Source organism: Vespula vulgaris, chromosome 1 (assembly GCF_905475345.1).
Source record: "Vespula vulgaris chromosome 1, iyVesVulg1.1, whole genome shotgun sequence".
Lineage (NCBI taxonomy): Eukaryota > Metazoa > Arthropoda > Insecta > Hymenoptera > Vespidae > Vespula > Vespula vulgaris.
Window position 1 is genome coordinate 18,323,312 of NC_066586.1, and position 24,890 is coordinate 18,348,201.

Sequence of the window (24,890 nt, forward strand, 5' to 3'; positions counted from 1 at the left end):
ACTGTTGATCACACTCGTTAATAAGGCGTCCCTAGAAAAATAATCTCAGTTAACGTTCTTTGAAATATATTAATTATGTCACTGGCTTATCCATCATATATTTTTACTTCTTCTTTTTCTATTTTTTATATTACACATGCAAGTTACATATATTTTTGTTATTTTCTTAATCGGATGCTATCTTCGTTAAAACACTATCTCTTACTTGTAAACATTGTTGTGATACTTGTTATAACTCGCGTATGCTAACAATACGCCAAATCCTGGTCCCAACGAGAAGAACACTTGAGTAGCTGCGTCCACCCAAACCTAAAGAAATATTGAAGAATTTTTAATCGTCCTTTAAGCTACGATTAAAAATTTTTTAATTCTTAGATAAATCCAATTGAAAGATTTAATTACTACTCTACCCGAACGCTCGAATTCTCGTATCACCCAACCATCATAATCCCTGTCAGCGATAACTTATATGTCTAACCTCCGAAGGAAAAATGTTAGAAAAGTGAGAGGAAGAAGAACGACCGACGTAAAAAGAATGATTCATTCTGAACATAATCCTAACACTATATATAAAACTGCGACTAAGGGAAAAGAAAGAAAGAGAGAGAGAGAGAGAGAAAATGAAAGAAAAAAGAGTCCATTCCGTTGACGAGTCAAGTGGGTCGACCGCGTATACCATCGTTCGACCAAAGTATAATGGTCCTTATGACAGGTACACAGGGTTTCCATTTTCAGCACAACGACAGTTAACTTTCTCTCTTTTTCTCTTTCTGTCGCTTTCTCTCTCTCTCTCTCTCTCTCTCTCTCTCTCTCTCTCTCTCTCTCCCTCTCTCTCTCTCTCTCTCTCTCTCTTTACATTTTTCTCATGGCATGAAAATATTTTCAAGAATTTTTAACAAAATTTTTTTTACTCCATTATTAAATAAAATATGATTAATATTCGTTCAAAAGAAAATTAATAAATAAAATATACGAACCTCAGCTTTGGTTATCGCAGAAAAATTTGGATTGAGATAATAACGAATCCCTTCGGCACTGCCAGGCAATGTAACGCCTCGAATCAATAAAATCAGTAATACTGCATACGGGAAAAGAGCTGTGAACCAGACTACCTATAAAAAAATGTTGAATCTATTAACGATCAAGAATCTTGCGAATGTTCATAAGTAGATATAAGTGACATAAAGAAAGAAAAATTTTACCTTTCCCGACGTAGAAATACCTTTCCAAAGTGAGAAATAACATATTAGGTAGACCACCAATAGACATAATGCGATGTCCCATTTGATGGTCCCAAGATCGTGTATTCCAGCACTCTCGTGGAGTTCCAAAATGGCGCGACTTTAAGACAATGATATAATTCATATATAAATAATATATGTATATATATATAATATGATTTAAAATTCAATCGTTCTCAAATTCTATATATATAAAAAAAAAGGAAGAAAAAGAAAAACAAAACTTTAGATAACCATTTACATATTTCAAATTGATTGATTCAGTCGATAAAGCGTTTTAAACTTCATGCATATGCAAACGATCTAAATGAAATCTATAAATTATTAATAACTCGTTTTAATCAATTTTGACAAGTGGAAACAAATGAAATATCTAAAAAAAAGAATATGAAAAAAAAATATGTTGAACAAAATGAGATACCAACTTGAAATACTCCTGAGCTGCACTGGTGTGTTTGCTATTGTTTTTCGTCGAGCTAAGTGCAAGAACATCGAACGGATCATCGACCGCAAATACTCCGGTAATGTTGTAAGCCGGATCAAAATCAACTTCGTTGGATGGTGGCTCGCCAATGGCATAAGAGACGTTAACATCGAACTCACGACATAGTGGCGTGTTCCATGGATTGTTGCAAGTCGTCCAAGGTAACATTCCGGAGAAAGAGGCAAAGAAATAACGAAGTGCCCAAGCGATTATCACGTTGTAATAGAAGTCGACGTAGAAAGCGATTAGGACAACGGCGTAACCGATTCCTGAATCAAATTAACCAGGTGTTCTAATTAAATGTTAAAGTCCCTTTTGATCTCGTTCGCTCTACTATTTAATTTTAACGCTCTCTCTCTCTCTCTCTCTCTCTCTCTCTCTCTCTCTCTCTCTCTCTCTCTCTGCTCTTCTGACTAATTTTATTAAATTTTATAACAAGTTTTACTTATCATTGCAATTTGTTCTCTTTAATTTGTCATTAGACATCATAAATCAACTGTACTCAATCTACCAAATAACGTCAGGATGATGGATTTTGAATTTCTCGTTTTACGATATCTCTAATGATAATTATAAAAAAAAAAAATGATAATTATCAAAAAAGAAATGTTAAATCTTTTTCTTTACTTATTATTGTAAAATTAAACGGACGAATATTAATAACGAATTGTATCAATTTTCTTTTTTTTTTTATTTTCTCGTTCTTTTTCCTTTTCGAACACTCGTCAAATTGATACACGATAGTACCAGTGTTAACAATTTTCTTTGGATTTGACTCGAAAATCAAAAATGTATGCATAGATTTTTTCAATTTTCTAAAAAAAAATATCGAATCAGATCGAGTGATATCGTTCGAAAATGATTCATCTTCTAAATCGGATAAATGTCGATTTCGAAATAAAAGAAATTTTAATAGGAGATAGAAGATGGGAAAAGTCAACAGGAGAGTTGACCTTTCGATCGTTCATCGTATATATATATATATATATATGTAAGTACATGCGTACATCATACATACATACATATATATATATATATATATATATATATATATATATATATATAATACATATATCGACGATGTTCGACGGATTGGCTGGATAAAATCGTAGCGTGGAAATGAAGTTGAAAATCGACGGAAATGGAGGCTCTTTGCGAGCCTCTGCGTTCCTCTTCTACGAAAGAAAGAGAGAGAAAGAGAGAGAAAAAAAGCAAAAGAGAGAAAAAGAGAGAGAGAGAGAGAGAAGCCTAGGCTTTCCATGGATTTATACGTGTTACGTAAAGTGCCGTGGTAAATGGCTGAATTGAATATAGCACCGTTTCTACATGCTAGCAAAGCTACCTACATATATATATATATATATATATATATATATATATATATCGCACGCGCGCACGTATATACCAGAATATATATGTATGAGAGACATAACTTTGGTGGTTGGAGAGTCGGTCCAGCGACTCTCAGAACGAGATGATTGTTCTCAGTCAGCGAATGGTGAGAAAAGAAAGAAAGAAAGAAAGAAAGAAAAAAAGAAAAAAGAAATAAAGAAATAGAAAAAGAAATAAAAGGAGAAAAGAAAGAAAAGGAAAAGAATGGAATGGAAAGGAAAGAAAAGTAAAGGTAAGTGCAAAAAGGTGAAAAGTGAATGGCACTGAGATCGCACTTGGAATACCAATCACCCTTTTCTCATCTTAGAACGCTTAGGTACTATTGTACCATTGGTTTAAGGAGAAAGGGAGTGAAGTAATGAGGGTAAAGAGGATTTTGATAAATTGTAGAGTACTCTTTCGTCTAATCTCAGTCCTTTCAAACGATGTATCTTCGATCAGAGATACATAAGTATAGAGTAAGTATCTATACGTAGATAGATATATACATAAGTATACATGTATATACATCGGACGAAAAATCCGATCAGATTTTTTATCTTTTTATTTCTTTTTTTATTTTCCATATTTATCTTTTGTCTTCTTCTTTCTTTTATTATTTTTTCTTTTTAAACATACTTTGTTAAATACATTTAATCGTAATCCTTACGATTGGAAAAGGAACAACGTTAATTATTATATTCGTTATAAATATATTAAATATATAAAATATATAAAAATACTTTTGTTTGAAACGTTTACCTTTGAGTAGTGGTACCAATCGACCCCAACACGTTATCGCACCCTTTCTGTTGAATTGACCCAAGGCAAGTTCCATGTAAAACAATGGTATACCACCGACGATCAACATGATGCAGTAAGGGACCAGAAATGCACCTGTTTAAAGACAATGAATAATATAATGAAAATTTATATCGATCTTGTATTCAATATTTTTTCTCGTTGAATCTTATTCGACGAGATTCTTTATCTTAGATGAAGATTATTCGATTATCTTTTCCTCTTTCGTTGAATGAGCGAATAATAAGAAAGAGAGAAAAAGAATGAAGCTTAGATTGTCGAGTACATTTCGTTCGATAAGGAAAAACGGTAATTGTCTGATCAAAAGGAGAGAAAGAAAAAAATTGAAAGAAAAAGAAAACACAGAGAGAATAGATCAAAAGAAGAAAAAAAAAATACGCGTGATAGAAAGTTAATAAATTTTTCGATTGTTTACATACAGGCAAGACAATTAACAAATGAAACGAAAGAGACGGATTAAAAAGGAAACATAACAAGACATTCTTAATATATACAATTAATATATATAAATAATATAAATTATATATATATATATATATATATATATATATATAATGTATAGGTATTTTTTTTTTACGAATATATAATTTAATATATATATATCATAATACATATATACATACAGATGTATATGCAGAATGTTTTATTATGTTTTTCTTTACCTTTATGTCTTTTTTTATTTTATACATATTTTATATAAATATATCTTTCTCTTCTGTGTGTGTGTATACATATATTATTTCTATATCTTTTTTTTTAATATAAATATATATATTTTTTTATCGTCTATAACACACAATCAACTTGATCTCCTCTGACGGATTTTAAATGTCACCTTGCCGCATTTCGGAAAGTTCACTATTTAATTACACGCCTAAAAGCGCTCGGCCGCATCGTCGAGCTTAATATAACAAAATGTAGTTATGCGCTATGATATTGTCACGATGACAAGAGGTGTAGGAGATATATATATGCATATATATATAGTAAGGTATATACATAACACATATATATATACCTAGATAGATAGATAGATAGATAGATAGATAGATAGATAGATAGATAGATAGATACATCGAGATTTCACGTCGTCCACTTTTTTCACTTTTACTTTGACTTTAGCTCCATCTCTTTATATATTTTTAAAAGATATATTCTGTCATAGACTTGATTAAAATACTAAAGACTTACTTAGACCATGTACTTTAGATTTTCGATATTTCCATGATACTCGTCGACTTAGAGTAATTGATATATATATATATATATATATATATATATATATATATATATATATATATATATATAAATGTAAATTTTATCAAATCATTTCACGAGAACGAAAAATAAGAAAACGAAAGGGGCATCGCCTTTATCCTCTCGGATTCTCGTTTCGAATATCTTCTTCGTAACCATGGAAACGTAATCGCATTATAGAAGAATATTGTCTTCCGACCAACTTAATTAATCTTTTTTTCTTTTCCTTTTTCTTTTTTCTTCTTCTTTTTCTTTCTATTATCTCAGAATGAATCTTTTCCTTCTATCTATTCACCGATTGTACTAACGATCGCACTTTAATAATTCATTGGCTTTGATTCTTTTTATGATTACCTGATTCATTAACGTTCGTTATAGTTTTTAATTGTTCATTTTTTTTCGTACAAGAAAAAAGCTCTTAGCTAATATTCAAAGATTTGAATATGTAATACATACATATGTACACATATATATATATATATACACATGTTATATACAAAAAATAATTATATTATTTAATAAATAAATATTATATATAAAATAAATTCATATGTATATTTAAAAAAAAATTTCATAATATAAAAATGTATTTGGTCTATCTTTATCATATAATATATCTTTCAGCATATAATATACCTATGTGTATGTGTGAATATACAATTTACTCTCTCTCATTCTCTTTTTCTCTCGAATTTATTTTAAACGAAATCTCCTTTCTCTAATATCTCCCTCGTTCTTACGTGAGAAATGACATAAACAAACATCCGGCACGATATGAAACTTCCGGTCAATTTTCTGCCTTTGACGAGATTCACATAGCGAGTTCGTAGATTAAAAACGAGTTTCTAACTTAAGTACTGAGATTTAAATGAGTTCGACCATTCAGACCAAACTTTTATTTTGTACTTACATTCTCTCGACTTTCTTAAGTCTTTATTATCCGTATTACACGCACGATCAATTAAGATTATCTCGCGTGCACTGATTTTAAATGAAGATTTCTCGTAATGATTTGACCTCTTTTTCTCCTGTTTTTTTTTTTTTCCTTTTCTTTTTTTCTTATTCTTCACCTTCAATCGATCAGATTAACGATTTTCATCATTGATTTTTTACAAATCACCGGATATACGCGATCATTTTTCATTTCGTTGAATAAAACAATAATATAAAAAAGGAAAAAAAAAAAGAAAAAGTCGCAACGATCGAATCGAGATCTGACAGATATTACACAATCGCTTATAAATCAATACCGTATAATTAAGAGCACGCTTTCCGATCGAATAAATAAAAATAAATATTTTTTTTCCTGGTATACACGTTTGTATTACATACACGTAGATACGTGTATACGAAGATACGAATGACGTTCGTCAATCCATATATATATGTATATTATGTCGAAAGAAACACGAGAGAGAGAAAAAGAGAGAGAAAGAGATAGAGAGAGAGAGAGAGAGAGAGAGAGAGAGAGAGAGAGGGATACATGATTGAGGATAAATCGTAAAATTCTTATGAAAAGAAATCTGCAATTTTAAATTCGCCGAACGAATTTATAATTTCCTTGCATATCCGCATCCAATATGGCGGCGTAAACGTAACATAACGACGAACGAACGAACGAACGAATGAACGAACGAACAAATGCAAGAGAGAGAGAGAGAGAAAGAGAGAGAGAGGACATAGCAACAGCAGCACGTTGCTCGTCCATGATCAAAGGCCCTCGCTCGAATGGGAAATTATAATTAATTAAGCTAATTGGAAATTAGCGACCGATCTTGCCCATCCTAATGGTGCGGAGCTTGCAACGCCCTACTCTCCTCTTAATTGCGTTAGCAGTCGCTTTTGAGGAGCCTCTGTATCGCTGACAGCCATCCCTAATCGTATTCCTACAGGCATCTCGATAGAGCCGAGACTAATGGTTTCGTCGTCGACTTGCCTTCGGCCTTGCAAGGGACTTTCTCTCTTTCTCTCTCTCTCTCTCTCTCTCTCTCTCTCTCTCTCTCTCTCTCTCTCTCTCTCTCTCTCTCTCTCTCTCTCTCACTCGCTCGCTCGCTCGCTCGCTCTCTCATAATTTCTCTCTCTCTCTCTCTCCCTCTCTCCCCCTCTATCTCTCTGTTTCTCTCGGTCACTCTCTTCCTATATCAACCTTTTCAAGATCGAACAAGTTATCTTCTAGAAGAAAGACATTCGATGGGATTAACCTCCGATTGTGAATATAGATCATTCGCGTTGATCCAATATAAAATTCTCTTTCTCTCTCCCTTTTTTCTTTACTTTTTTTTCCTTTTCTTTCTTTTTTTTTCTTTTTCGCATCGTCCTAGACATCTTAAAATTCATTGTCGCGTGTTATTGGACGAATGAATGAAAAAAAGATAAAAGGAAGATGTATGAAGAACTTTTTCTGTTTATTTCTTTTTTCTTTTTTTGTTTCATTATTTCTATGTCAGTAGATATCTATCATTATTGTTCCTAGGCAGGTTTCTTATCGATGATAAAAAAGAGTAATTAAAAGGATCGATCTGTAATATAATTCTATTAAATTACACAGCGTTTATTTTCTATATTGCAAGTAAAGAAGAAGAAGAAGAAGAAGAAGAAGAAAAAGTTGGTCATTTCTTCTTTGCAAAAAATATGTGCCGTCAAATATCCGATGATTTTCCATACCGTATACGACCATAATTTATATGTTTGAATTGATGCAAGATGCGTTCGTAGAGTATATTTTTCTTTTTTTTTATTTTCCTTATTTTTACAAGCTTCTCAAAAATAAAAAATCATAGGTTCCGATATGTCAAACATATTAAAATAGAGGAAAATTTTGCAAATATATATATATATAATTCTCGTATTCTTTACGTAGGTGTTCTTACGAAAGAATGAATATAAAATGATCAAAATAAATCAGTCTTTCATCGATATGATGTCTATTATGGAAATTTGATGATACAAACACATTTGTATGCAAATAACTACAACGATGATTGTTTATATAATAGTTATTTATCGGTAATATCAACATCGAACATTGCTATTAGCTTCTTTCATATTAAAAAAGATTTCAAATATTTAGAGAATTTTTAAAATTAATATTGTACTTATCGTAAATATATTCTTTTAATATATAAGATAATAATTATAATAAAAATATAACACGTTTATGCGAACAATGTTACACGAAATGAAGAAAGTTGAAAGAGAATTAAATTGAAATTTTCGTGATATAAATGACGATTAAAAGATGGAGAGAGATTACTCTTTGGGCCTTTAATCACGAAGAAATTTGATCCCTAAGGAAGAGACGGGATAGCATTGAGAAAGCTTCTCCGAGGAAGAGAGAGAGAGAGAGAGAGAGAGAGAGAAGGGATCTAAATCCGAAGGTCATTTTCCACGAGGTAAATGGCAATTAGTCTACCGGTTAACGCGGTATTACTTAGCTACTGGAGTGCATTAACAAACGCACGGTCATCTCTCGTGCGCTCGTCAACTATTAAATAAGTTAGTTGACGGTGTTAGTGTAACGGGTGTCAAGTAAATGACACCCATTACTTATTACTTATAGCGCCTACTTATAGAGAAATGATAAAAGATAGTCGACATTTTAAAAAATTAAACAAATATTTCTCTTTCTACATCGAACAAACGAAGTACACGATCTCTACGTATTTTAATACGTTGAAATGAAAAGAACAAAAAAAAAAGAAAACAAAGATTATCGATAAAATAATCCTCGAGAAACTCACCACCACCATTTTTGTAACAGAGATAAGGAAATCTCCAAACGTTCGCAAGATCGACTGCGAAGCCGATGACCGATAAAAGAAAGTCGACTTTTCCAGACCAGGTCTCCCTACGTTCGACATTTTCGTCGAGCTTCGAGCTCTTCACTACCCTCGACGACATGACGCTGAGAATTCACCTGAAATCAGAAATAATCAATTACGTTAAAAAAACACCAAAAATTACATACACACACACATATATATACACATTATATATATACACATTATCTTTCGCTTGTATAGGCAAAAAATCATGCCTTTCGATCTGATAGATCCAAGCAACAAATATTTCCCCAAAACTATTATTTCTCTACCCTATCTTACTCCTCTTCGAAATGAACAACCAATGAGAAAGTTAATAGAGAAATCTTACAATTGAGAAGAAACCAATCATAAGTGAGCTACGATCGTGACTAAATTTGTTTCGACGAATTTGAAATAAAAACGATAAGATGGGTAAGAATTTAAAAGAATAAGAAGAAAAAAAAAAGAAAGATGATATCTTATGTAAATGCATAAAGATATATACGTATCTAGGTACTTACACAGATATCTATATACACGCGAAAAATAAAAATCTCGTGTGTTAACAATCGTCGAAAAGAGGGTGAGGGGGAGTGAGGTGTTGCGATGAGTCGCGTGCGAGGCTAGGGTGTAATTTGGCGACGACAAGTTATCGATAGCCCTTGAAACGACAACGCTCGAGCCCCGAACGAGCTCATTGTGTGTGCTCCCTATGCGATGACGGGTGTACCGGTCAAACGGGGACAATATTTCAAAGGCGATCGCCGCTGCGACCTCAAGCTATCTCTCTCTCTTTCACACATACCCACACTCTCATACACATATACACAACATACACAAATTCTCTCTCTCTCTCTCTCTCTCTTGCTCTCGCGGTCCTCGACGACTCTCGACGAGGGGTTTTCTGTCACGTCCACTGATCCGCGCTTGTCCACAGCGTCTGTCCACCGAACCGTACCGATTAATTGATATTCGTAGAGTTCTATCCATCGCTTATACCGATCAGAGTACGTCTGTCGTCGGTAAAAGAGGGTGCGAAATGTCGCGAGAACGAGAAAAAGATAATCACATCGATCACGATTTTCGCACAATGATCTCCATCGCCCATCCCTCCTATCGCACCGATCTATCGCACGAAATCGAATCATTCAGTAACACACTTTATAGAATTTTTAATGTATTTTTATAAATCATTAAGATTTTATTGAAAAGGATATGTTACTTCACTTTACTACGACGATGTCGATCAATTACTTTTTCTTTTCCTTTTCTTTCTTTTTCTTGTATTATTATTATTATTATCACAAGAACTTTTGAATCTTTTGAATTTAAAACTGAAATTTGAGAACTAATAAAAGAGAAATATAAATTATGAAAATGTCGATACTCTGTCTTTTTGTGTTTCATTAGAATCGTCACAGAAAATGTTTCAATAAATCAGACAAATATTTTCTATTCGTATCAATAGAAAAAAAGAAGAAGAAGAAAAAGAAAAAAGAAAACAAAAAAAGAAAGAATTATCACTATTATTATTATTTATTTATTTACTTTGGAAAAAATTCTCTTATGACGGCGATATCTTGCGGACGACACAAAACGTACCTTATCGAAAACTTCGAGAAATCGAAGAATATCTGTTGCTTCTCTCGCGCGCGAACGTTCTTCTCACGTCTCGGCTACGATCGCGAGAATTTAAACGTTTAGATAGAAGGCAACGCGCAACGCGCGGAAAGAAAGAGAAACGCTACGTCGGCTAGGTTTCAACGGAGGATTCAAGTTCGAGGAAACATGTTCACGTTAGAAGGCTTGTCGCCACGTTAGAGAGGGGAGAAGGAGAATTATTTCAAGGTGATGGATACGCCATTGCTATATCAATTGCTCGCGTTCACTACGGAAAAATGTTGCGGTTAAGATTTTCACTTGAAAATAAATAAATCATTATTTGAAATTTCCTAAATGATTTTGTGCAAAAAAAAAGAAATAATACTTCTTTCTTTTTTTTTCGTTTTCAAAATTATTCGATCAAAATTATTACCTATCAAAGTAAATTGAAAGAAAAAACAATTTTTCTTTCTTTATATATATATATATATTTCTATAAAATATATATATTTCTATTCCCCCATGTCACTCGAATTTACTCCTACGCCAACGTCCACCATATGCCCTAGATACGTCCAACGCGTTATTTCAAATTCGTTCGAGTTACTCTCTCTCTCTGTCTCTCTCTCTCTCTCTCTCTCTCTCTCTCTCTCTCTCTCTCTCTCTCTCTCTCTCTCTCTCTCTCTCTCTCTCTCTCTCTCTCTCTCTCCTCAAGCATAAAGCATCGACATAAATACTCAAAATCCCGATGAACCTCTCGTGTTATAGACAGATCACTTGGAATCGATTTCGCTTTTGTCAAGCATATCATATCGTGCTCATCTACGATCACTCTTCTAAACTTTTTCTCTATCATGATTTCTCATTGATAATTAAAGTCACCGAGAATAGAGAGAAAGACGGAGATAGTTTAATTTTTTTTCTTTTTGCTTTCTCTCTCTCTCTCTCTCTCTCTCTCTCTCTCTCTCTCTCTCTCTCTCTCTCTCTTTCTTTCTCTTCCTCTTTCTCTTTCTTTTCACCAAACAGATTTTATCCTTTAATTATCGAGAAATTATTAACGAAGATGCACAGTAGATAAATTCTATATAGAAACATTTACACTGGAAAATTACTCGAACAAAAAAAAATATTTTTGTCGAGAGATAAAAAAATTTACGGCGAAACGTTTGAAATAATTTATTATATTCTCTTCTTGTTCGAACGCTTTATGACAAAAAATAAAAAAAAAAAAGAAAGAGAAAGAAAATAAACAAAAATAATAAGTAAGAAAAAGAAAAAAAAAAATTACGAGCGGACTGTCTCGTAAAAAATGTTTTCTGAATATTAAAAATTTATTTATCGATACGATGGAACGTTGAGAAATTAAAAAAAAGAAAAACATTAGAAAAATTTGACTCGAACTCAAAGACACTTACCTTGATTGAAACTGTCTCTCTGTCTCTTTTCTGTCTCTCTCTCTCTCTCTCTCTCTCTCTATCTCTCTCTCTCTCTCTCTCTCTCTCTCTCTCTTTCTCTCCCTTTCTCTCTCTCACTCTCTCTCACATACACTCTCACTCTCTCTCTCTCTCTCTCTCTCTCCCTCTCTCTCTCTTTCTTTCTGTCTTTTTCAGCGTCGATTAGCGAAGAAGAACGAGAGGATCGACGAATTGTAAGGAGGAGGAGAGGCCACGATGATCGGTGCGAGGCCTTACGTTGCTCCAGAGGACTCCCACAATGGAGACTCGCCAAAGAGTCAGAAGTAACTCGAAACTCGTATCGGTTAGACCCATAACACCCGATTTTTTCCGCACTCTTTCTTATATTCTAATATCCTCCTTTTTCTATCTTATTACACCCTCTATCTCACTTCTCTCTCTGCTCTCTCCAACTTTCCTCCTGTAGATTCTTTAAATCAATTATCGTTGAACGTTCAAAATAAATTAACGAGAAATAGGAAGTACAAAGATAATTGCAAAAAGAAAAAAGAAAAAGAAAGAGAGAGAGAGAGAGAGAGAGAGAGAGAGAAAAGTGGGGAGAAAAGTATGACGAGGAAGAAAATTAATAATCAATATATTGACGAATATTCTCGTGAAATTTAAAAAAGGAAATCGCAAAAATAAAAGGACCACCAACGACAACGAGTACTAACTATTAATTTCATTCTTTTTTGTTTTCTTTCTTCTTTTTCTTTATAAGAAAATCAGCAAGAATTTTTTCGAATAAATGAAACATGGATAAAGAGGTGGGGGACAGGAAGAGAATATCGTCATCGTTGGTGTAAAACCAGCGATTTACGACTCTCTTCTAATCCCTCTAAATTCGAATATGACGATAGACAGAAAAAGAGAGAGAGAGAGAGAGAGAAAGAGAAAGAAAAAAAACAGAAAGAAAGAAAGAAAGAAAGAAAGAAAGAGAGAAAGAAAAAAGAAAAAAGAAAGAAACAAAGAAAGACAAAAAGAAAAGAAAGGAGAGTGGGAGAGATTGAAAGAGATTGATAGAGAGAGAGTAAGTAAATGTATATGGAACCTCCTCTTCGCGTAACTTCGAAAGAGCGAGTGAGGGAGTTTTCGCGGGAAGTACCGGTATATAACCGTGACCGCGCGCTTCACCATGGTCTCTCCCGCGCAAGCTTCGAAACGCACGCGCGCACACACGCGCAACGACGAGTCGTCAAGGATGATGGAAAGCTCGGAAAACTCGACTTATGTACTTACATATGTATCTATCTATGTATATATCTATCTATCTACAAGGAGATGGATTTTCATCCATATCGTTTATCTCTCATTGTGCTGATCGATTTGTGTAGACTGTACGAAAGAGATCTTAAAGAAAGATTAAACTTAAAGACACTTTTCTCCTTTTTCTTATTTTTTTTTTTCCTCTTTTTGTTCTTTCTTTGCTTCGTCCATCACGTAAAAAATTTTTTTTTATTTAGGTATTTATTAGTTTATTTACTGATTTATTTGGTTATCAGGACATATTTGGTTATTTACGATAATTGTTTTCTTTATTTCGTTAATACTGATGAGATATATTATACGAAAATAAATCATCGTCGATCTCACAATTTTTTATCTGCGTTGCAATAGATCTTCCTCTCTCTCTCTCTCTCTCTCTCTCTCTCTCTCTCTTTCGCTCTCTCGAGAAAATCTTATACAAGAACAATTTTAAATAATCAACCGGAAAGATAGATATTCGTCGTAAATTAGTTTACACGATTTATCAAAAAGCAATTTGAAAAATATATATTATATATATTAGTGGTATTTTCTGAGCTCGTTTTCGACTATCGTAGATAATCAGGACATTTGTTATGTCGTAACAATGTCTCTCATATCTGTAAGTTACTTTTGATTTATCTCATTACGGGCAGAGTTTACATGGAGGAAGAAGATGGTAGGGTGAGGGAGAGGAGAATAGGTGAAAAAAAATTTTTTCGAAGTCACACATACGCCGTTCTATTGATATTCGAAAAATAAGTCTGTCGAAACATAGCTACATATTTTTTGGTATTAAGTACGCGACGTACGCGGCCGGTATTAAAACCACAACTTATCGATCGTGTACACTCTCATCTACCTTTCTAACTCTAGATCAAAGCGTAGCGATTATTCTGTAAAGTGGAAGAACGTTAACAATAAAAGACAAAATTTAAATCTATCATTAATGGTACTCGCGTTCTAGATAAGAAGCCTCCTACTTTGCGTTAGGTTAATGGTAGTAAATTGGATAGAAAATTTAAAGCTAAATTATTCGGGCAACGTAGAGAAGGGGAAAAGGGAAAGGGTTCGAAGAAAAAAATCCCACGATATTTTATCAAATATACGAGACAACATTTTTTAAATAACTTCGAATTCGACGAAACAAAAATTTTTCTTGAGAAAATATCGTCAATCGTTGGAAAATTTTAATCGGGCCTTACATTGAGATGTTAATGAAGTTATAAATATATAAAATATTTCGATAATCAGAATCTAAATCCTATAATGTAGATTTGATGGCCTTGAAAAAGGCTGTTTACACATACTACGATACATACATAAGATAAAAAACGATGAATGACTATATTGAGATAGAAATTCCTTAAACAAATATTCTACCTTGTATTATTACACCTGAGTAGATTTGAGCATATTTTCGACGAATTTTTTTTAAGAAAATGAACGCCAGATTCTTCGATAACATTGTTTGTGCATCCAACGAGAATTACGTTTTCTCTTAAATTTCCTCATAAAACTCCAAACATTTTCAGATTAGATTCAATAGGATAATTAAGTACAAATTAACCCAAAGTAACTATGTCCCAGTAAACGCTTACGAAGTGCAGTGACCCAAATCTCAAAAACCTGGCCAAAAATGCAAATATTTGTCGATTTCAATGAAAATTTATGTATATATATATATATATATATATATATATATATATATATATATATACTCACTAAGGTTTTCAAGGTCACGTATTACGAATAGAAAGTTAAAATTATGAAAAACCAAATTGTGAATCTAATATAATGAACTTATATTTATTTATTTATTTATTTAAAAAATACTAATTCAACTGAAACCTAGATAGATATATAAAAATATACAAAAATCAAAATTACAAAGAAAAAAGACGATTTTATTATAAAAGGACGTATGTATTTAAAAAAAAATGTCACATTTAAGTAAGATTACGTAGTTGGGAGTTTGCAAGGTCGGTGTTTATAAAAGGTACAAAGTTTAAATTACAAAAATAATATATTTGGAATAATAATTTAGACTAGAATATTTTACACATAAAAATTTAAATAAAAATTAGAATACAAATAAAAATTAAAATAAATAAACGTTCCTACCCAATTATTTTCAATGCAAAATAAAAAAATAACGCACACACATATACAATTAAAAAAAGATATAACTTATTTAAATATTAGAATTAATTCACAAAACTTAATATTTACACAATATACAAATTAAAATTATACAAATTAAAATTTACACAAATAATCGCATAATTAAAAAAGTTATAAAAATGGAAACCTGCGATTTTAGATCAGTCTTATGTTATACGTGTCAATAGCGTAAATTAAAAACGAGTCACGTATATCGTCCACTCAATCATCTAAATCCGAATCATCATTATCTTCGTCAGAAGTATTTCCATCATCATCTTCTATCATTATGTCAGGCAAAGTTAACAGATTGATTGCTTCTGTCATCAAATTCCTCAATTTTGTTTGCGGTAAATTTCTTAAACATGAAATATATGGATCGGATGTAGCTAGTAATTGTAAAAATACTTCTTCCATGTTTTTAACTCGAACAAAATCTTGACAAGATCTGTCGACATATAAATCATGTTGGACATCATTACACAGTTGACCAATTGGTAATAACGCGGACTCGATAACTTCTGGTCCGTGAATCAGAATTTTATGAACCGTAATGGACATGTTGTACCACGGATATAATCTTACGAATCTTTCTGCAGTTTTTAAGGCATAATTATGAAATTTCGTAGCATTTATTTTATAATTGCTAGACATTGCCTGTAATATGACACAAAATCTTTTAAGTAAGATTCTATCGACTCCTGTAATTAAGGCTGAAGTAGTTGAGTTTTCAAAAAAACAACGAGCTGTATTTTCATCGCAGTCTTTAAATTCAGCCTTTTCGTTATCAACCATAAATCCGTATTGTAAATTAAGTCCTATTTGGATATTCCTTTTGCGGTTTTCTACCATGGATTTCTCTTCTTCAGAACACGCTTTCGACTTTTTAATATCAAGTTTATATGATAAATCTAGGCAACATTCAAAAAATCGTATCCAGATATGCAGAACTGATAATCCAAAACAATAATTATGTTCTATTCCTTTTCTTAAAATTTCTTGGATGTTATTAAATCGATTTTTTACGACCTTGCATAGATGACAATGTTCGTCTTCTGAAGTAGACGTAACTGCGTTACATACTTGAGAATTTGTCATAACAAACTTCAGATTATAAGATACGGTAATAAGTTTTCCATCAAAAACTGTTATAAAAGAGACAAGATTTCTTTCTTGTTCTTTAATGTAATCAACATCGTTTATATAATTTTGCGTATTTCCATGGTTAAACTGCAACTTTATCGGTCTGCAAAATCTCGCTGAAGAGGGTCTTTGATTTTCCCAAATGGTGTATTCTGCTCTTGTTTTTGGATTAGTTGATATAAGTTGCAGCGGTACTATAGATATAGAAAATAAACTCGTATTCGATGCGGTGTCTCTGTTTCCATTAAAATTTGATTTAATATTTTCTCCAGATATTTCTGCATAACCCCATTTACAATACAATGTCATATTACTGATACATTCCGAAGTCGAGCTTTTAAGAAAGTCTCTTTGGATAAATAAAATTTGTTCAACGGAATGATCCAATAAGCCTTGCAATTTCACTTCGGCACTGCAATCTTTTATTTTGATATCCGTTTTTGGCGGATAACATTTTTCCTTTGCTTGTAGTACAGCTTTGTACGGTGGATATATATTACAATTATTTTCTATGTTTGTAGCTCGAAGTACTTCATATTGATGTTTTAAGAGTTTTATTTCAAGCAATAAGGAAAGTGCGTAATCGTCTGAAACAGTTGTTAAATCTTTAAATCTTCTACGATTTTCATTTTCTCTTGAACTTTCCAATATTATATTCCTCGTTTGAGGCAGACGATTTTCATTTTCTCTTGAACTTTCCAATACTATATTGCTTGTTTGAGGCACACTTGATAATTCTGTTGAATATGAGCACGAAGGAATATCTTCAATTCTCCTTCTTTTACAACTATTGCTGCTATCGGTCGTATTCGGAACAGTATTACAATGTTCGCTTCTTGATGTTTCCGATACTACTGGAGGTTTGTAAAAAGTAAGTGGTACGTTCAACCACTTTTCATATTTTGTAAAAAAATATTTTCTTCTTTTGACTTGTCGCCATTTTCTCCTGAAGGAATAAAATAAATTGCGACAAATTTTCTTCATATCATCCGGTAATGTATAAGAACATGCAAATCGTTCAGAGACCAAATTTTCTATTTTTTTAATGGCTTCAGATACTGGGCAAAATATATTATCTCCTAAAATAATATAAACTTCCCTTCTCGTCAATTGCATTTCTTCGAAATGCAAAGAGTCTGAAATAAAAGTATACATACATTGTTAAATTATTTAACACCCTTGGTAATAATGATACTAATGTTAAATATTTAAAAAAGAAAAAAACTTTAAATTTTTCAATTAGCAATGCAAGATTTGTGATATATTGATTTAATAACAGCAGATTCTCGCAAACAAATAAAAGTTAAATCTGTTTAAAATAATTAAAAATATGTAAAAGTACATTTTTTTGGAATAAATAAAAAGATAAATCGTCGTTTAGAGATACATGCGATAATTAATGCACAAACAAATTTTTTGTTGAAACGTTAATATAAGAAATATTAATAAACAAGTGAATAAATAATAAATAATAGTTAAGAAAATAAAAAAAAATTAAGAATATTTAAAAAAAAATAGATAAATATAAAACAGAAAAATTCGAGAAAGAAAACATAATTAAATTCGCACTATCGGCAGACATAAAAATTAACAAAAATTTGAGCGTGAAATTAAAATAAATTGTTTTTCACGTATGTGCATTCGCGTAAGTTAATTAATTAAATGTCTGATTTAAATTAATTAAATGTTTCAATTGATTTTTCAACCGGCATAACTCGTCGCTATTATTTTCATAACTTTTTAAAATTCACACACATAATCTTTAACTGTTGAATTATCACAAGATAATATAAATTTTTATATAACACTATATAATTATGATTTTTTTCTTTCTAACATACTATGAAATCTTTTTTTTTTTTTAATACATAAATAAAGTTTACTTACCGAGGGAAGTTTTTGCCATTTTATTATCTGCCCATACTATTCCATTTGATTAAGACAATACATTAAACTGCTTAAATTATTAATGTATTCACAGATTTAGTCAGTTCACTGGAGTGAGGAGTTCAAAAAACAGCGAGAAGAAAAAGGGATATACTCGATCATGAAAAAACGATATAACTTAATCACAGAAAAAAAAGAAATACGAATCTTTGAAAAAGAAACAGAAAAAATATGTCTTTCTTGTACGACTGTTCAAGATCAACTGAAAGATGTTCCTTAAGCTTATTTATAATTTATATGTACGCTTACAGTACCTGTGGAGACCATCGTGTATTTGTCCCTTCCCTTTTATTATTCTACCGACCAATCAGCGTAGAGTATTAACAACAAAACCATTTTTGGGGGAAATAAGTAACTTCCAAACTTACAATAGCTCTTTCAAGAAAGGTTCTCCTCCTACCATCGCATTTAGAAAGCTAAACTCAGAAAATATTTCAGAATTATACTCGCTTGAAAATTTTTCTAAACCTGTTAACTATGCTCGTATTAATAAAATCGCAATGATAAAATCTCTGTATATATATTATTTTTCGATAAAATAAATAATAATAATAAACTTGAATTTTATAAAGTGATAATTCGATCGATCAAAGCTTCATATGCTTCATCCCCTGTATGAAGTAATACTTTTAAATCTACTATTCGATATTTACCGAGAGTACAAAACGAGTGCTTTGAAATATTCATTAACGCTAAAATAAATACAAAATTAAAATAAATTTATTTAAAATTATGTCAAAAAAGAAAACCAAAAACTAAAAATACGCGCTAGACGCATCCTCAACGCTTACTGCACACAAATTAATTTATTAATTTGCTTTAATTTTATTTGCGTAATATCGTAAATATATTATTTGGCTACGTTAGACTAAGTTAATAATAATATATATTATAAAATTGTTTCATTAAATAGGTTTTTCTTACGAACTATTTCGAATGAAAATTTTTTCTTGCGAAAATCTATATAAATGTTAAATCATGAATGATAAAGAAGATTTGATGAAATAGAAAAATGAAACGAATGCGTTCGCAAGAATTTACGCCGTGAATTATCAATCCAATATTTTTTATCCGATTTTCGTGATCAAAAGCTAATCCGAAATTTTTTTTTGCGGAAAATTATTTTTTTCAATTTTTTTAAATATTAATTTCCTTGCAAAAACCATGTCTAAAAAAATACAAGTAATTCACGAGAGAAATTTTCAGGCAAATAAGATTTCAGGCAAGTAAGATCTCGTACAAAGAAAAAAAAGAAGAAGAAGAAAAGGAAAACCTTTTGTTCTTTTTATTCGGCAAAGGTATTTATTAAAATATCCGACAAAAATTTACGACCAAGAAAAATTATGCCATGTCGTAATTACAAAGGTAGGGTACAGATGTACCTGACCGTCATAAACTGACCCTTCTTTATATTTCTGCAAATCCTTGTTATTTAAAGTCCAACACAAAGTATTCGAAATCCAAAATCCAAACTACTTTCTCATTCCGTAAGCTTGAAAACATTGAAGTGAAGATGATAAATATGTTTAGTCCGTCCCTTTAGGTCTAAGTTTTTCATCATGTACCAAACTCATATTTTACATGTAATAATCCGCTTTTTGTGTCATTGAAATTTTTAATTCCGAATCTTTACTGTAAGCTCTATGGAATTATCCTTAACCCATCGTAGTGTTTACAAAAGGGTACCGTTTTGACCATAATGGTCAGTTTTATCTCTAACAACTTTCTATCCCTAGATTTCCTTTTTTTACTTAAACAATTGAACCGACTAACTAACTAATCGAACATCGACTGTCTAAAAATAAATCGATTCTGCATCCATCGATAAAACGATTGAATCTTTTTTGTATATGGCCCGAAATATTCATGCTTATTGTCAGTTAAGTACTTCTTTTTAGCTTTTTTTAACTCGTACGCCACATTGAATGTGATAATAGAAATGTCATTTACGAGATAACAAAAATAATTATTTATCTCTGTTACCGACATATTTCTCAGTCGATTATTTTTGTTTATTCATTTAATATCGTTATATCAAAACGAACGACAAAAATAATTATCTTCTCATTTCATTTTCACACGCCAAATCCAGACGCGACATTGAATTAAAAAAAAAGAGAGAGAGAGAGAGAGAGAGAGAGAGAGGGAGAAAGAGAAAGAAAGAAAGAAAGAAATCGAGTTGAATGAATGAAATATATGACAAATCTATGTTTTTAAATTTTATATTGCAACTATTTGCAATGTATATTTGCAAATTATCCTGTATATACCAATATGAAGTATATTCGTAAAACATATACCCACGTACATACACATATCGGTTTACTCGAGAATTATAAAAATTCGATTAATTTAAAATAGTCAAAATTTTTCTCTCGAAAAGATAAAAATCATAATTCTTGAATGTACTTGGATTTTGAAGTTTACTCTTTGCATTATTATTTCATGTTGCGGCATGCTTAACGTAACAAACATACATATATGTGTGACCCGAGAGAATAGAAAAAAGAAGACAAAAAATGGAGATGAAAAAATGGCTGACCTACCCCATCCTACCCTGGAGAATAAATATTATTAGGCAGGGCCGAAGAGTACGATAACCACGTATACGGTACTGAATAGCGCACCCTTGACCCTACTATCATTTGATATCCCTTACTTTGCCCATTTTAATCCTATTGTGAATGGCGTTTTTCAGCCTTATGGTTTATCCTCGTAAGATTTTTGGATTAACAGATTTGTACGGATCTTTAGAAAATTCCTAAGTTTTTCTCAATTCTCAAAAATATTATTTATCATTTTTATCTTTTATTTATTTATTTTTTTTTTTTTCATTTATTAATCTTTATCCAACTAAAAAATATTGAATTGCAACGGACTGAATTTTAAAATGAAAATGATAATATTAATACGTGGATATGATAACGTTAATATTCGATAATTTCATTGATAAAATAGAATAATGAATAAAATAGAAGAATGAGATAATCAGTCTTTTTAGGAGGATAAATCTCGTTCTTCTAAACATTCATATATACACAACGCACACACATACGTGTGTGTGTGCGCGCGCGCATGTATGTATGTATGTATGTATGTATGTATGTATGTATGTATGTATGTATGTATGTATGTATGTATGTATGTATGTATGTATGTATGTATGTATGTATGTATGTATGTATGTATGTATGTATGTATGTATGTATGTATGTATGTGTGTATATATACATATATGGCACATTTAATAAAACATGAAAAATATTTTGGAAACAGTTCTAATATGTAAATTTAATGTAGATATAACATAATGCTCACATACTGTTGTAATTTGAGAAACAAGTGAGGAAAGTGGTAAGATATAAATGGAAACAGAAACAAATAAAAGACTGCAGAAATAGACGATAATTGAAACAACATTCATTACGACGAACGTCATTTCATACCGAAACACGTATTAATCAATATTATTTTATTTTATTTTATTGCTACTACTGATAAAAGAACTGAATAAAAAATGACTTTCAAGCATTTTTTGTCATAGAACAAAGGACTAAGCCTCGCATTCTCAGCACATTCAAATTCGATGCATTTATACAAAATTCTAGTAAAGTTTCAGTTTGAAATTCAGTGATTGTAAAATATTACATTATGTCATGAAAATTGAACCTATGATCCGGATGATCGTCCGTTATATTGTAAATGTTACGAGACCTAAGGTAGAGTTGCATATCAATCATCGAAGAGAATAACTTGAATTACAGATTTTTTTTTTTTTTTTTGTTTTGTATGAACAGTACTTCATCCATTTATTAAAGCTTCATCCTTATATATCTATAAAGAGACATATATATATATATATTGTTGTGTCCAATATATATATATATATATATATATTGGACACACAGCACATGCTCAGTAGGAAAGCCTGGGCCGATCTAATCGAAAAAAAAAACTGCCTATTGGTATTTATACCTGTTCTCGTTTCTAACAACGGACCAATAGCATTGCTTGAAATGTTGCCTCGAATAGTGCACTCTACTGGCAACTGCACGTAACTATGAAAAAGAATAAAAAAACGATATATGCGATAATGTTCTACTACAGTAGATATATATATATGATTATCATTACTTTTTAGGAATCATGTATTTAGTTATTAAATAAAATTATTCGATTAAACGAATACGCTTACGTATAATGTAATCAATATCTTAATTTAATACATTATAGAACAGGAACATTGTAAATAAATAGAACTGCATGAAGAGATTAATACTGAATGGTAAATTAATACATACAATTACTACAGTAAAACTAAAAAAAAAAAGTGAATCATATTCCGTTTCTAATTTTTATCACATTAATGAATTTATGAACATAATCTTAAGTAATGCATACACGTAATTATTTAAAATACAATATCATTAAAAAAAAACTTATTCGGCGAAATACAGGAAAATGTGATGCGGAGAAAATTTGATATCGATTTCATTTTTTCTTACAAACTATATAATGAAACGATGCATATTTTGATCGTGAGAATAATAAAAAAAACTGATCCTCTAACGAAAATTAAATGTTGGCCCTGAAAAGGGCCGTTGAATGTAATAATTGATGACATAATTCTTAAGCTCGTTCTCCTCGAATACGGCGAGCTAGTTGGATATCTTTAGGCATGATAGTTACTCGTTTAGCATGAATCGCACAAAGATTCGTATCTTCGAACAATCCAACGAGATATGCTTCGCTAGCTTCTTGAAGAGCCATTACAGCGGAACTTTGAAAGCGAAGATCAGTTTTGAAATCTTGCGCAATTTCGCGGACTAATCGTTGGAATGGTAATTTTCGAATAAGTAATTCGGTACTTTTTTGATAACGACGAATTTCACGAAGTGCTACAGTACCGGGTCTATAACGATGAGGCTTTTTAACACCACCGGTTGCAGGAGCACTCTTACGAGCAGCTTTAGTAGCTAATTGTTTACGAGGAGCTTTACCACCAGTCGATTTTCTTGCGGTTTGCTTCGTACGCGCCATTTCTTTATTAACGTCGAATAATACGTATTATTCAAAGTTTAATAATTCTCTCGATGCAAAACGAACGTAACGTAGTTGAATTAAAACTGTGATGCCTGATCTCCTTAACACAGTTTATATACACAAATCTACTTATTCCTGATTGGTTCGTTCGAAGAAGTGGAGGAAAAGTTTTCAATTATCATCCCCCCCACCCCTCCCAATCGTTTCGCCCGTAGAAAAAAATAACAACGTCGATGCAATAATGCATTTTCTACGTTAATATTATACGTAGAAATTGTTTCAAAAACTATTATAAATGTTATATTTTCAAATATATTTTATATATATATTTTTTTATTTACTTTTATATATTGAGAGCGAAAAGAAATCTGAATAAAAATATTAAAAAAAAATAATAAAAATAATATTTACTAAATACTTTTATAACGATTGTTCCAATGGAATATTTTCGAACTAATCGATACGAATTAACAAATATTTTATTTTTGTTTCTTTCAAATAAAAAAATATATATATACAACGATGAAATAATACTTCATTATAGATAGATTAATAAATTATAATATTATTAACACGTATTGAATGGCTGAAATACATAAAAAATAATTAGTAAAATATTATAAAATTAATTTAATTCTCAGATAGAAAATATAATAGACTAAATAGCTTTAAGTATGCATACAAGAACCTTATTCGATGAAATGACTATGAAAAATAATTTTAATATATATTTATCTATTTATTTCTAATGAGAAATATACATATATGTGTGTCCTTAAATTAATTTCTTCGTTAGATATTTTATCTATTCACACTTCGTAATCCTTTTATCACGTCGCCATTTCTTCTTTCTTCTTATCGCAATGTGAAAGCTACATTAAAAATGATCGTCCCATTAAACTCTTCTTGATTAAATTAATCATCAAGTTTCTAAATCCTTTCTCATTCATACAAATATATCAAATTTTAAATATCAATCATAAATACTCATATTAATCCAATAATTTGTAAACTGTTGTTGACGAATACGTGTCCAAGGAAAGACGAATCTCCCAGTATTGATACGTTGGATTCTTACCACATTTTCGATATCAACAAAACATATATCGTAAAAATATTGAATGATATTAGAAAGATTAATCCATGAACGTATTATTAAAATGAAAAAATATATCATTTTAATAAAGAATAATCTATATTTCGTTAATAATATCGGCCAAGTTATAATCATAAAACTGTATGCTTCTGAATATATTATAAATAATGAAGAAAATATAGATTATCCTAAAAATATAACAACGATAAATAATAACCG

At 31.1% G+C, this 24,890-nt stretch overlaps 2 protein-coding genes across 6 annotated transcripts in view; both read right to left on the minus strand.

Annotated features, from left to right (window-relative positions):
• Positions 1–13,110, minus strand: part of LOC127063144 (sodium-dependent dopamine transporter) — a 16,654-nt gene extending 3,544 nt beyond the window's left edge. Inside the window, exons 1-9 of one of the 5 annotated variants that reach the window (XM_050992642.1) lie at positions 13,086–13,110; positions 11,996–12,455; positions 8,916–9,091; positions 3,859–3,993; positions 1,667–1,994; positions 1,203–1,341; positions 978–1,112; positions 206–309; positions 1–31 (exon numbers count right to left, since the gene is read on the minus strand). The exon at positions 1–31 is cut by the window's left edge and continues 207 nt beyond it. In XM_050992642.1, the coding sequence (XP_050848599.1) occupies positions 1–31; positions 206–309; positions 978–1,112; positions 1,203–1,341; positions 1,667–1,994; positions 3,859–3,993; positions 8,916–9,075 (1,032 nt within the window). In that variant the 5' untranslated portion in view covers positions 9,076–9,091; positions 11,996–12,455; positions 13,086–13,110. The other 4 variants (XM_050992734.1, XM_050992556.1, XM_050992917.1 and 1 more) reach the window with 4 other exon arrangements.
• A 9,930-nt stretch (positions 13,111–23,040) lies between these two features.
• On the minus strand, positions 23,041–23,669 carry LOC127064133 (histone H3). Its single transcript, XM_050994785.1, has one exon. The coding sequence runs from the start codon at positions 23,570–23,572 to the stop codon at positions 23,162–23,164; it is 411 nt and encodes a 136-aa protein (XP_050850742.1). The 5' UTR covers positions 23,573–23,669; the 3' UTR covers positions 23,041–23,161.
• Between the last annotated feature and the right edge of the window lie 1,221 nt (positions 23,670–24,890).

What these genes read in the sequence shown, in the direction of transcription:
- LOC127064133 (XM_050994785.1), bottom strand. Translation starts at nt 23,572, where the DNA reads ATGGCGCGTACGAAGCAAACCGCAAGAAAATCGACTGGTGGTAAAGCT.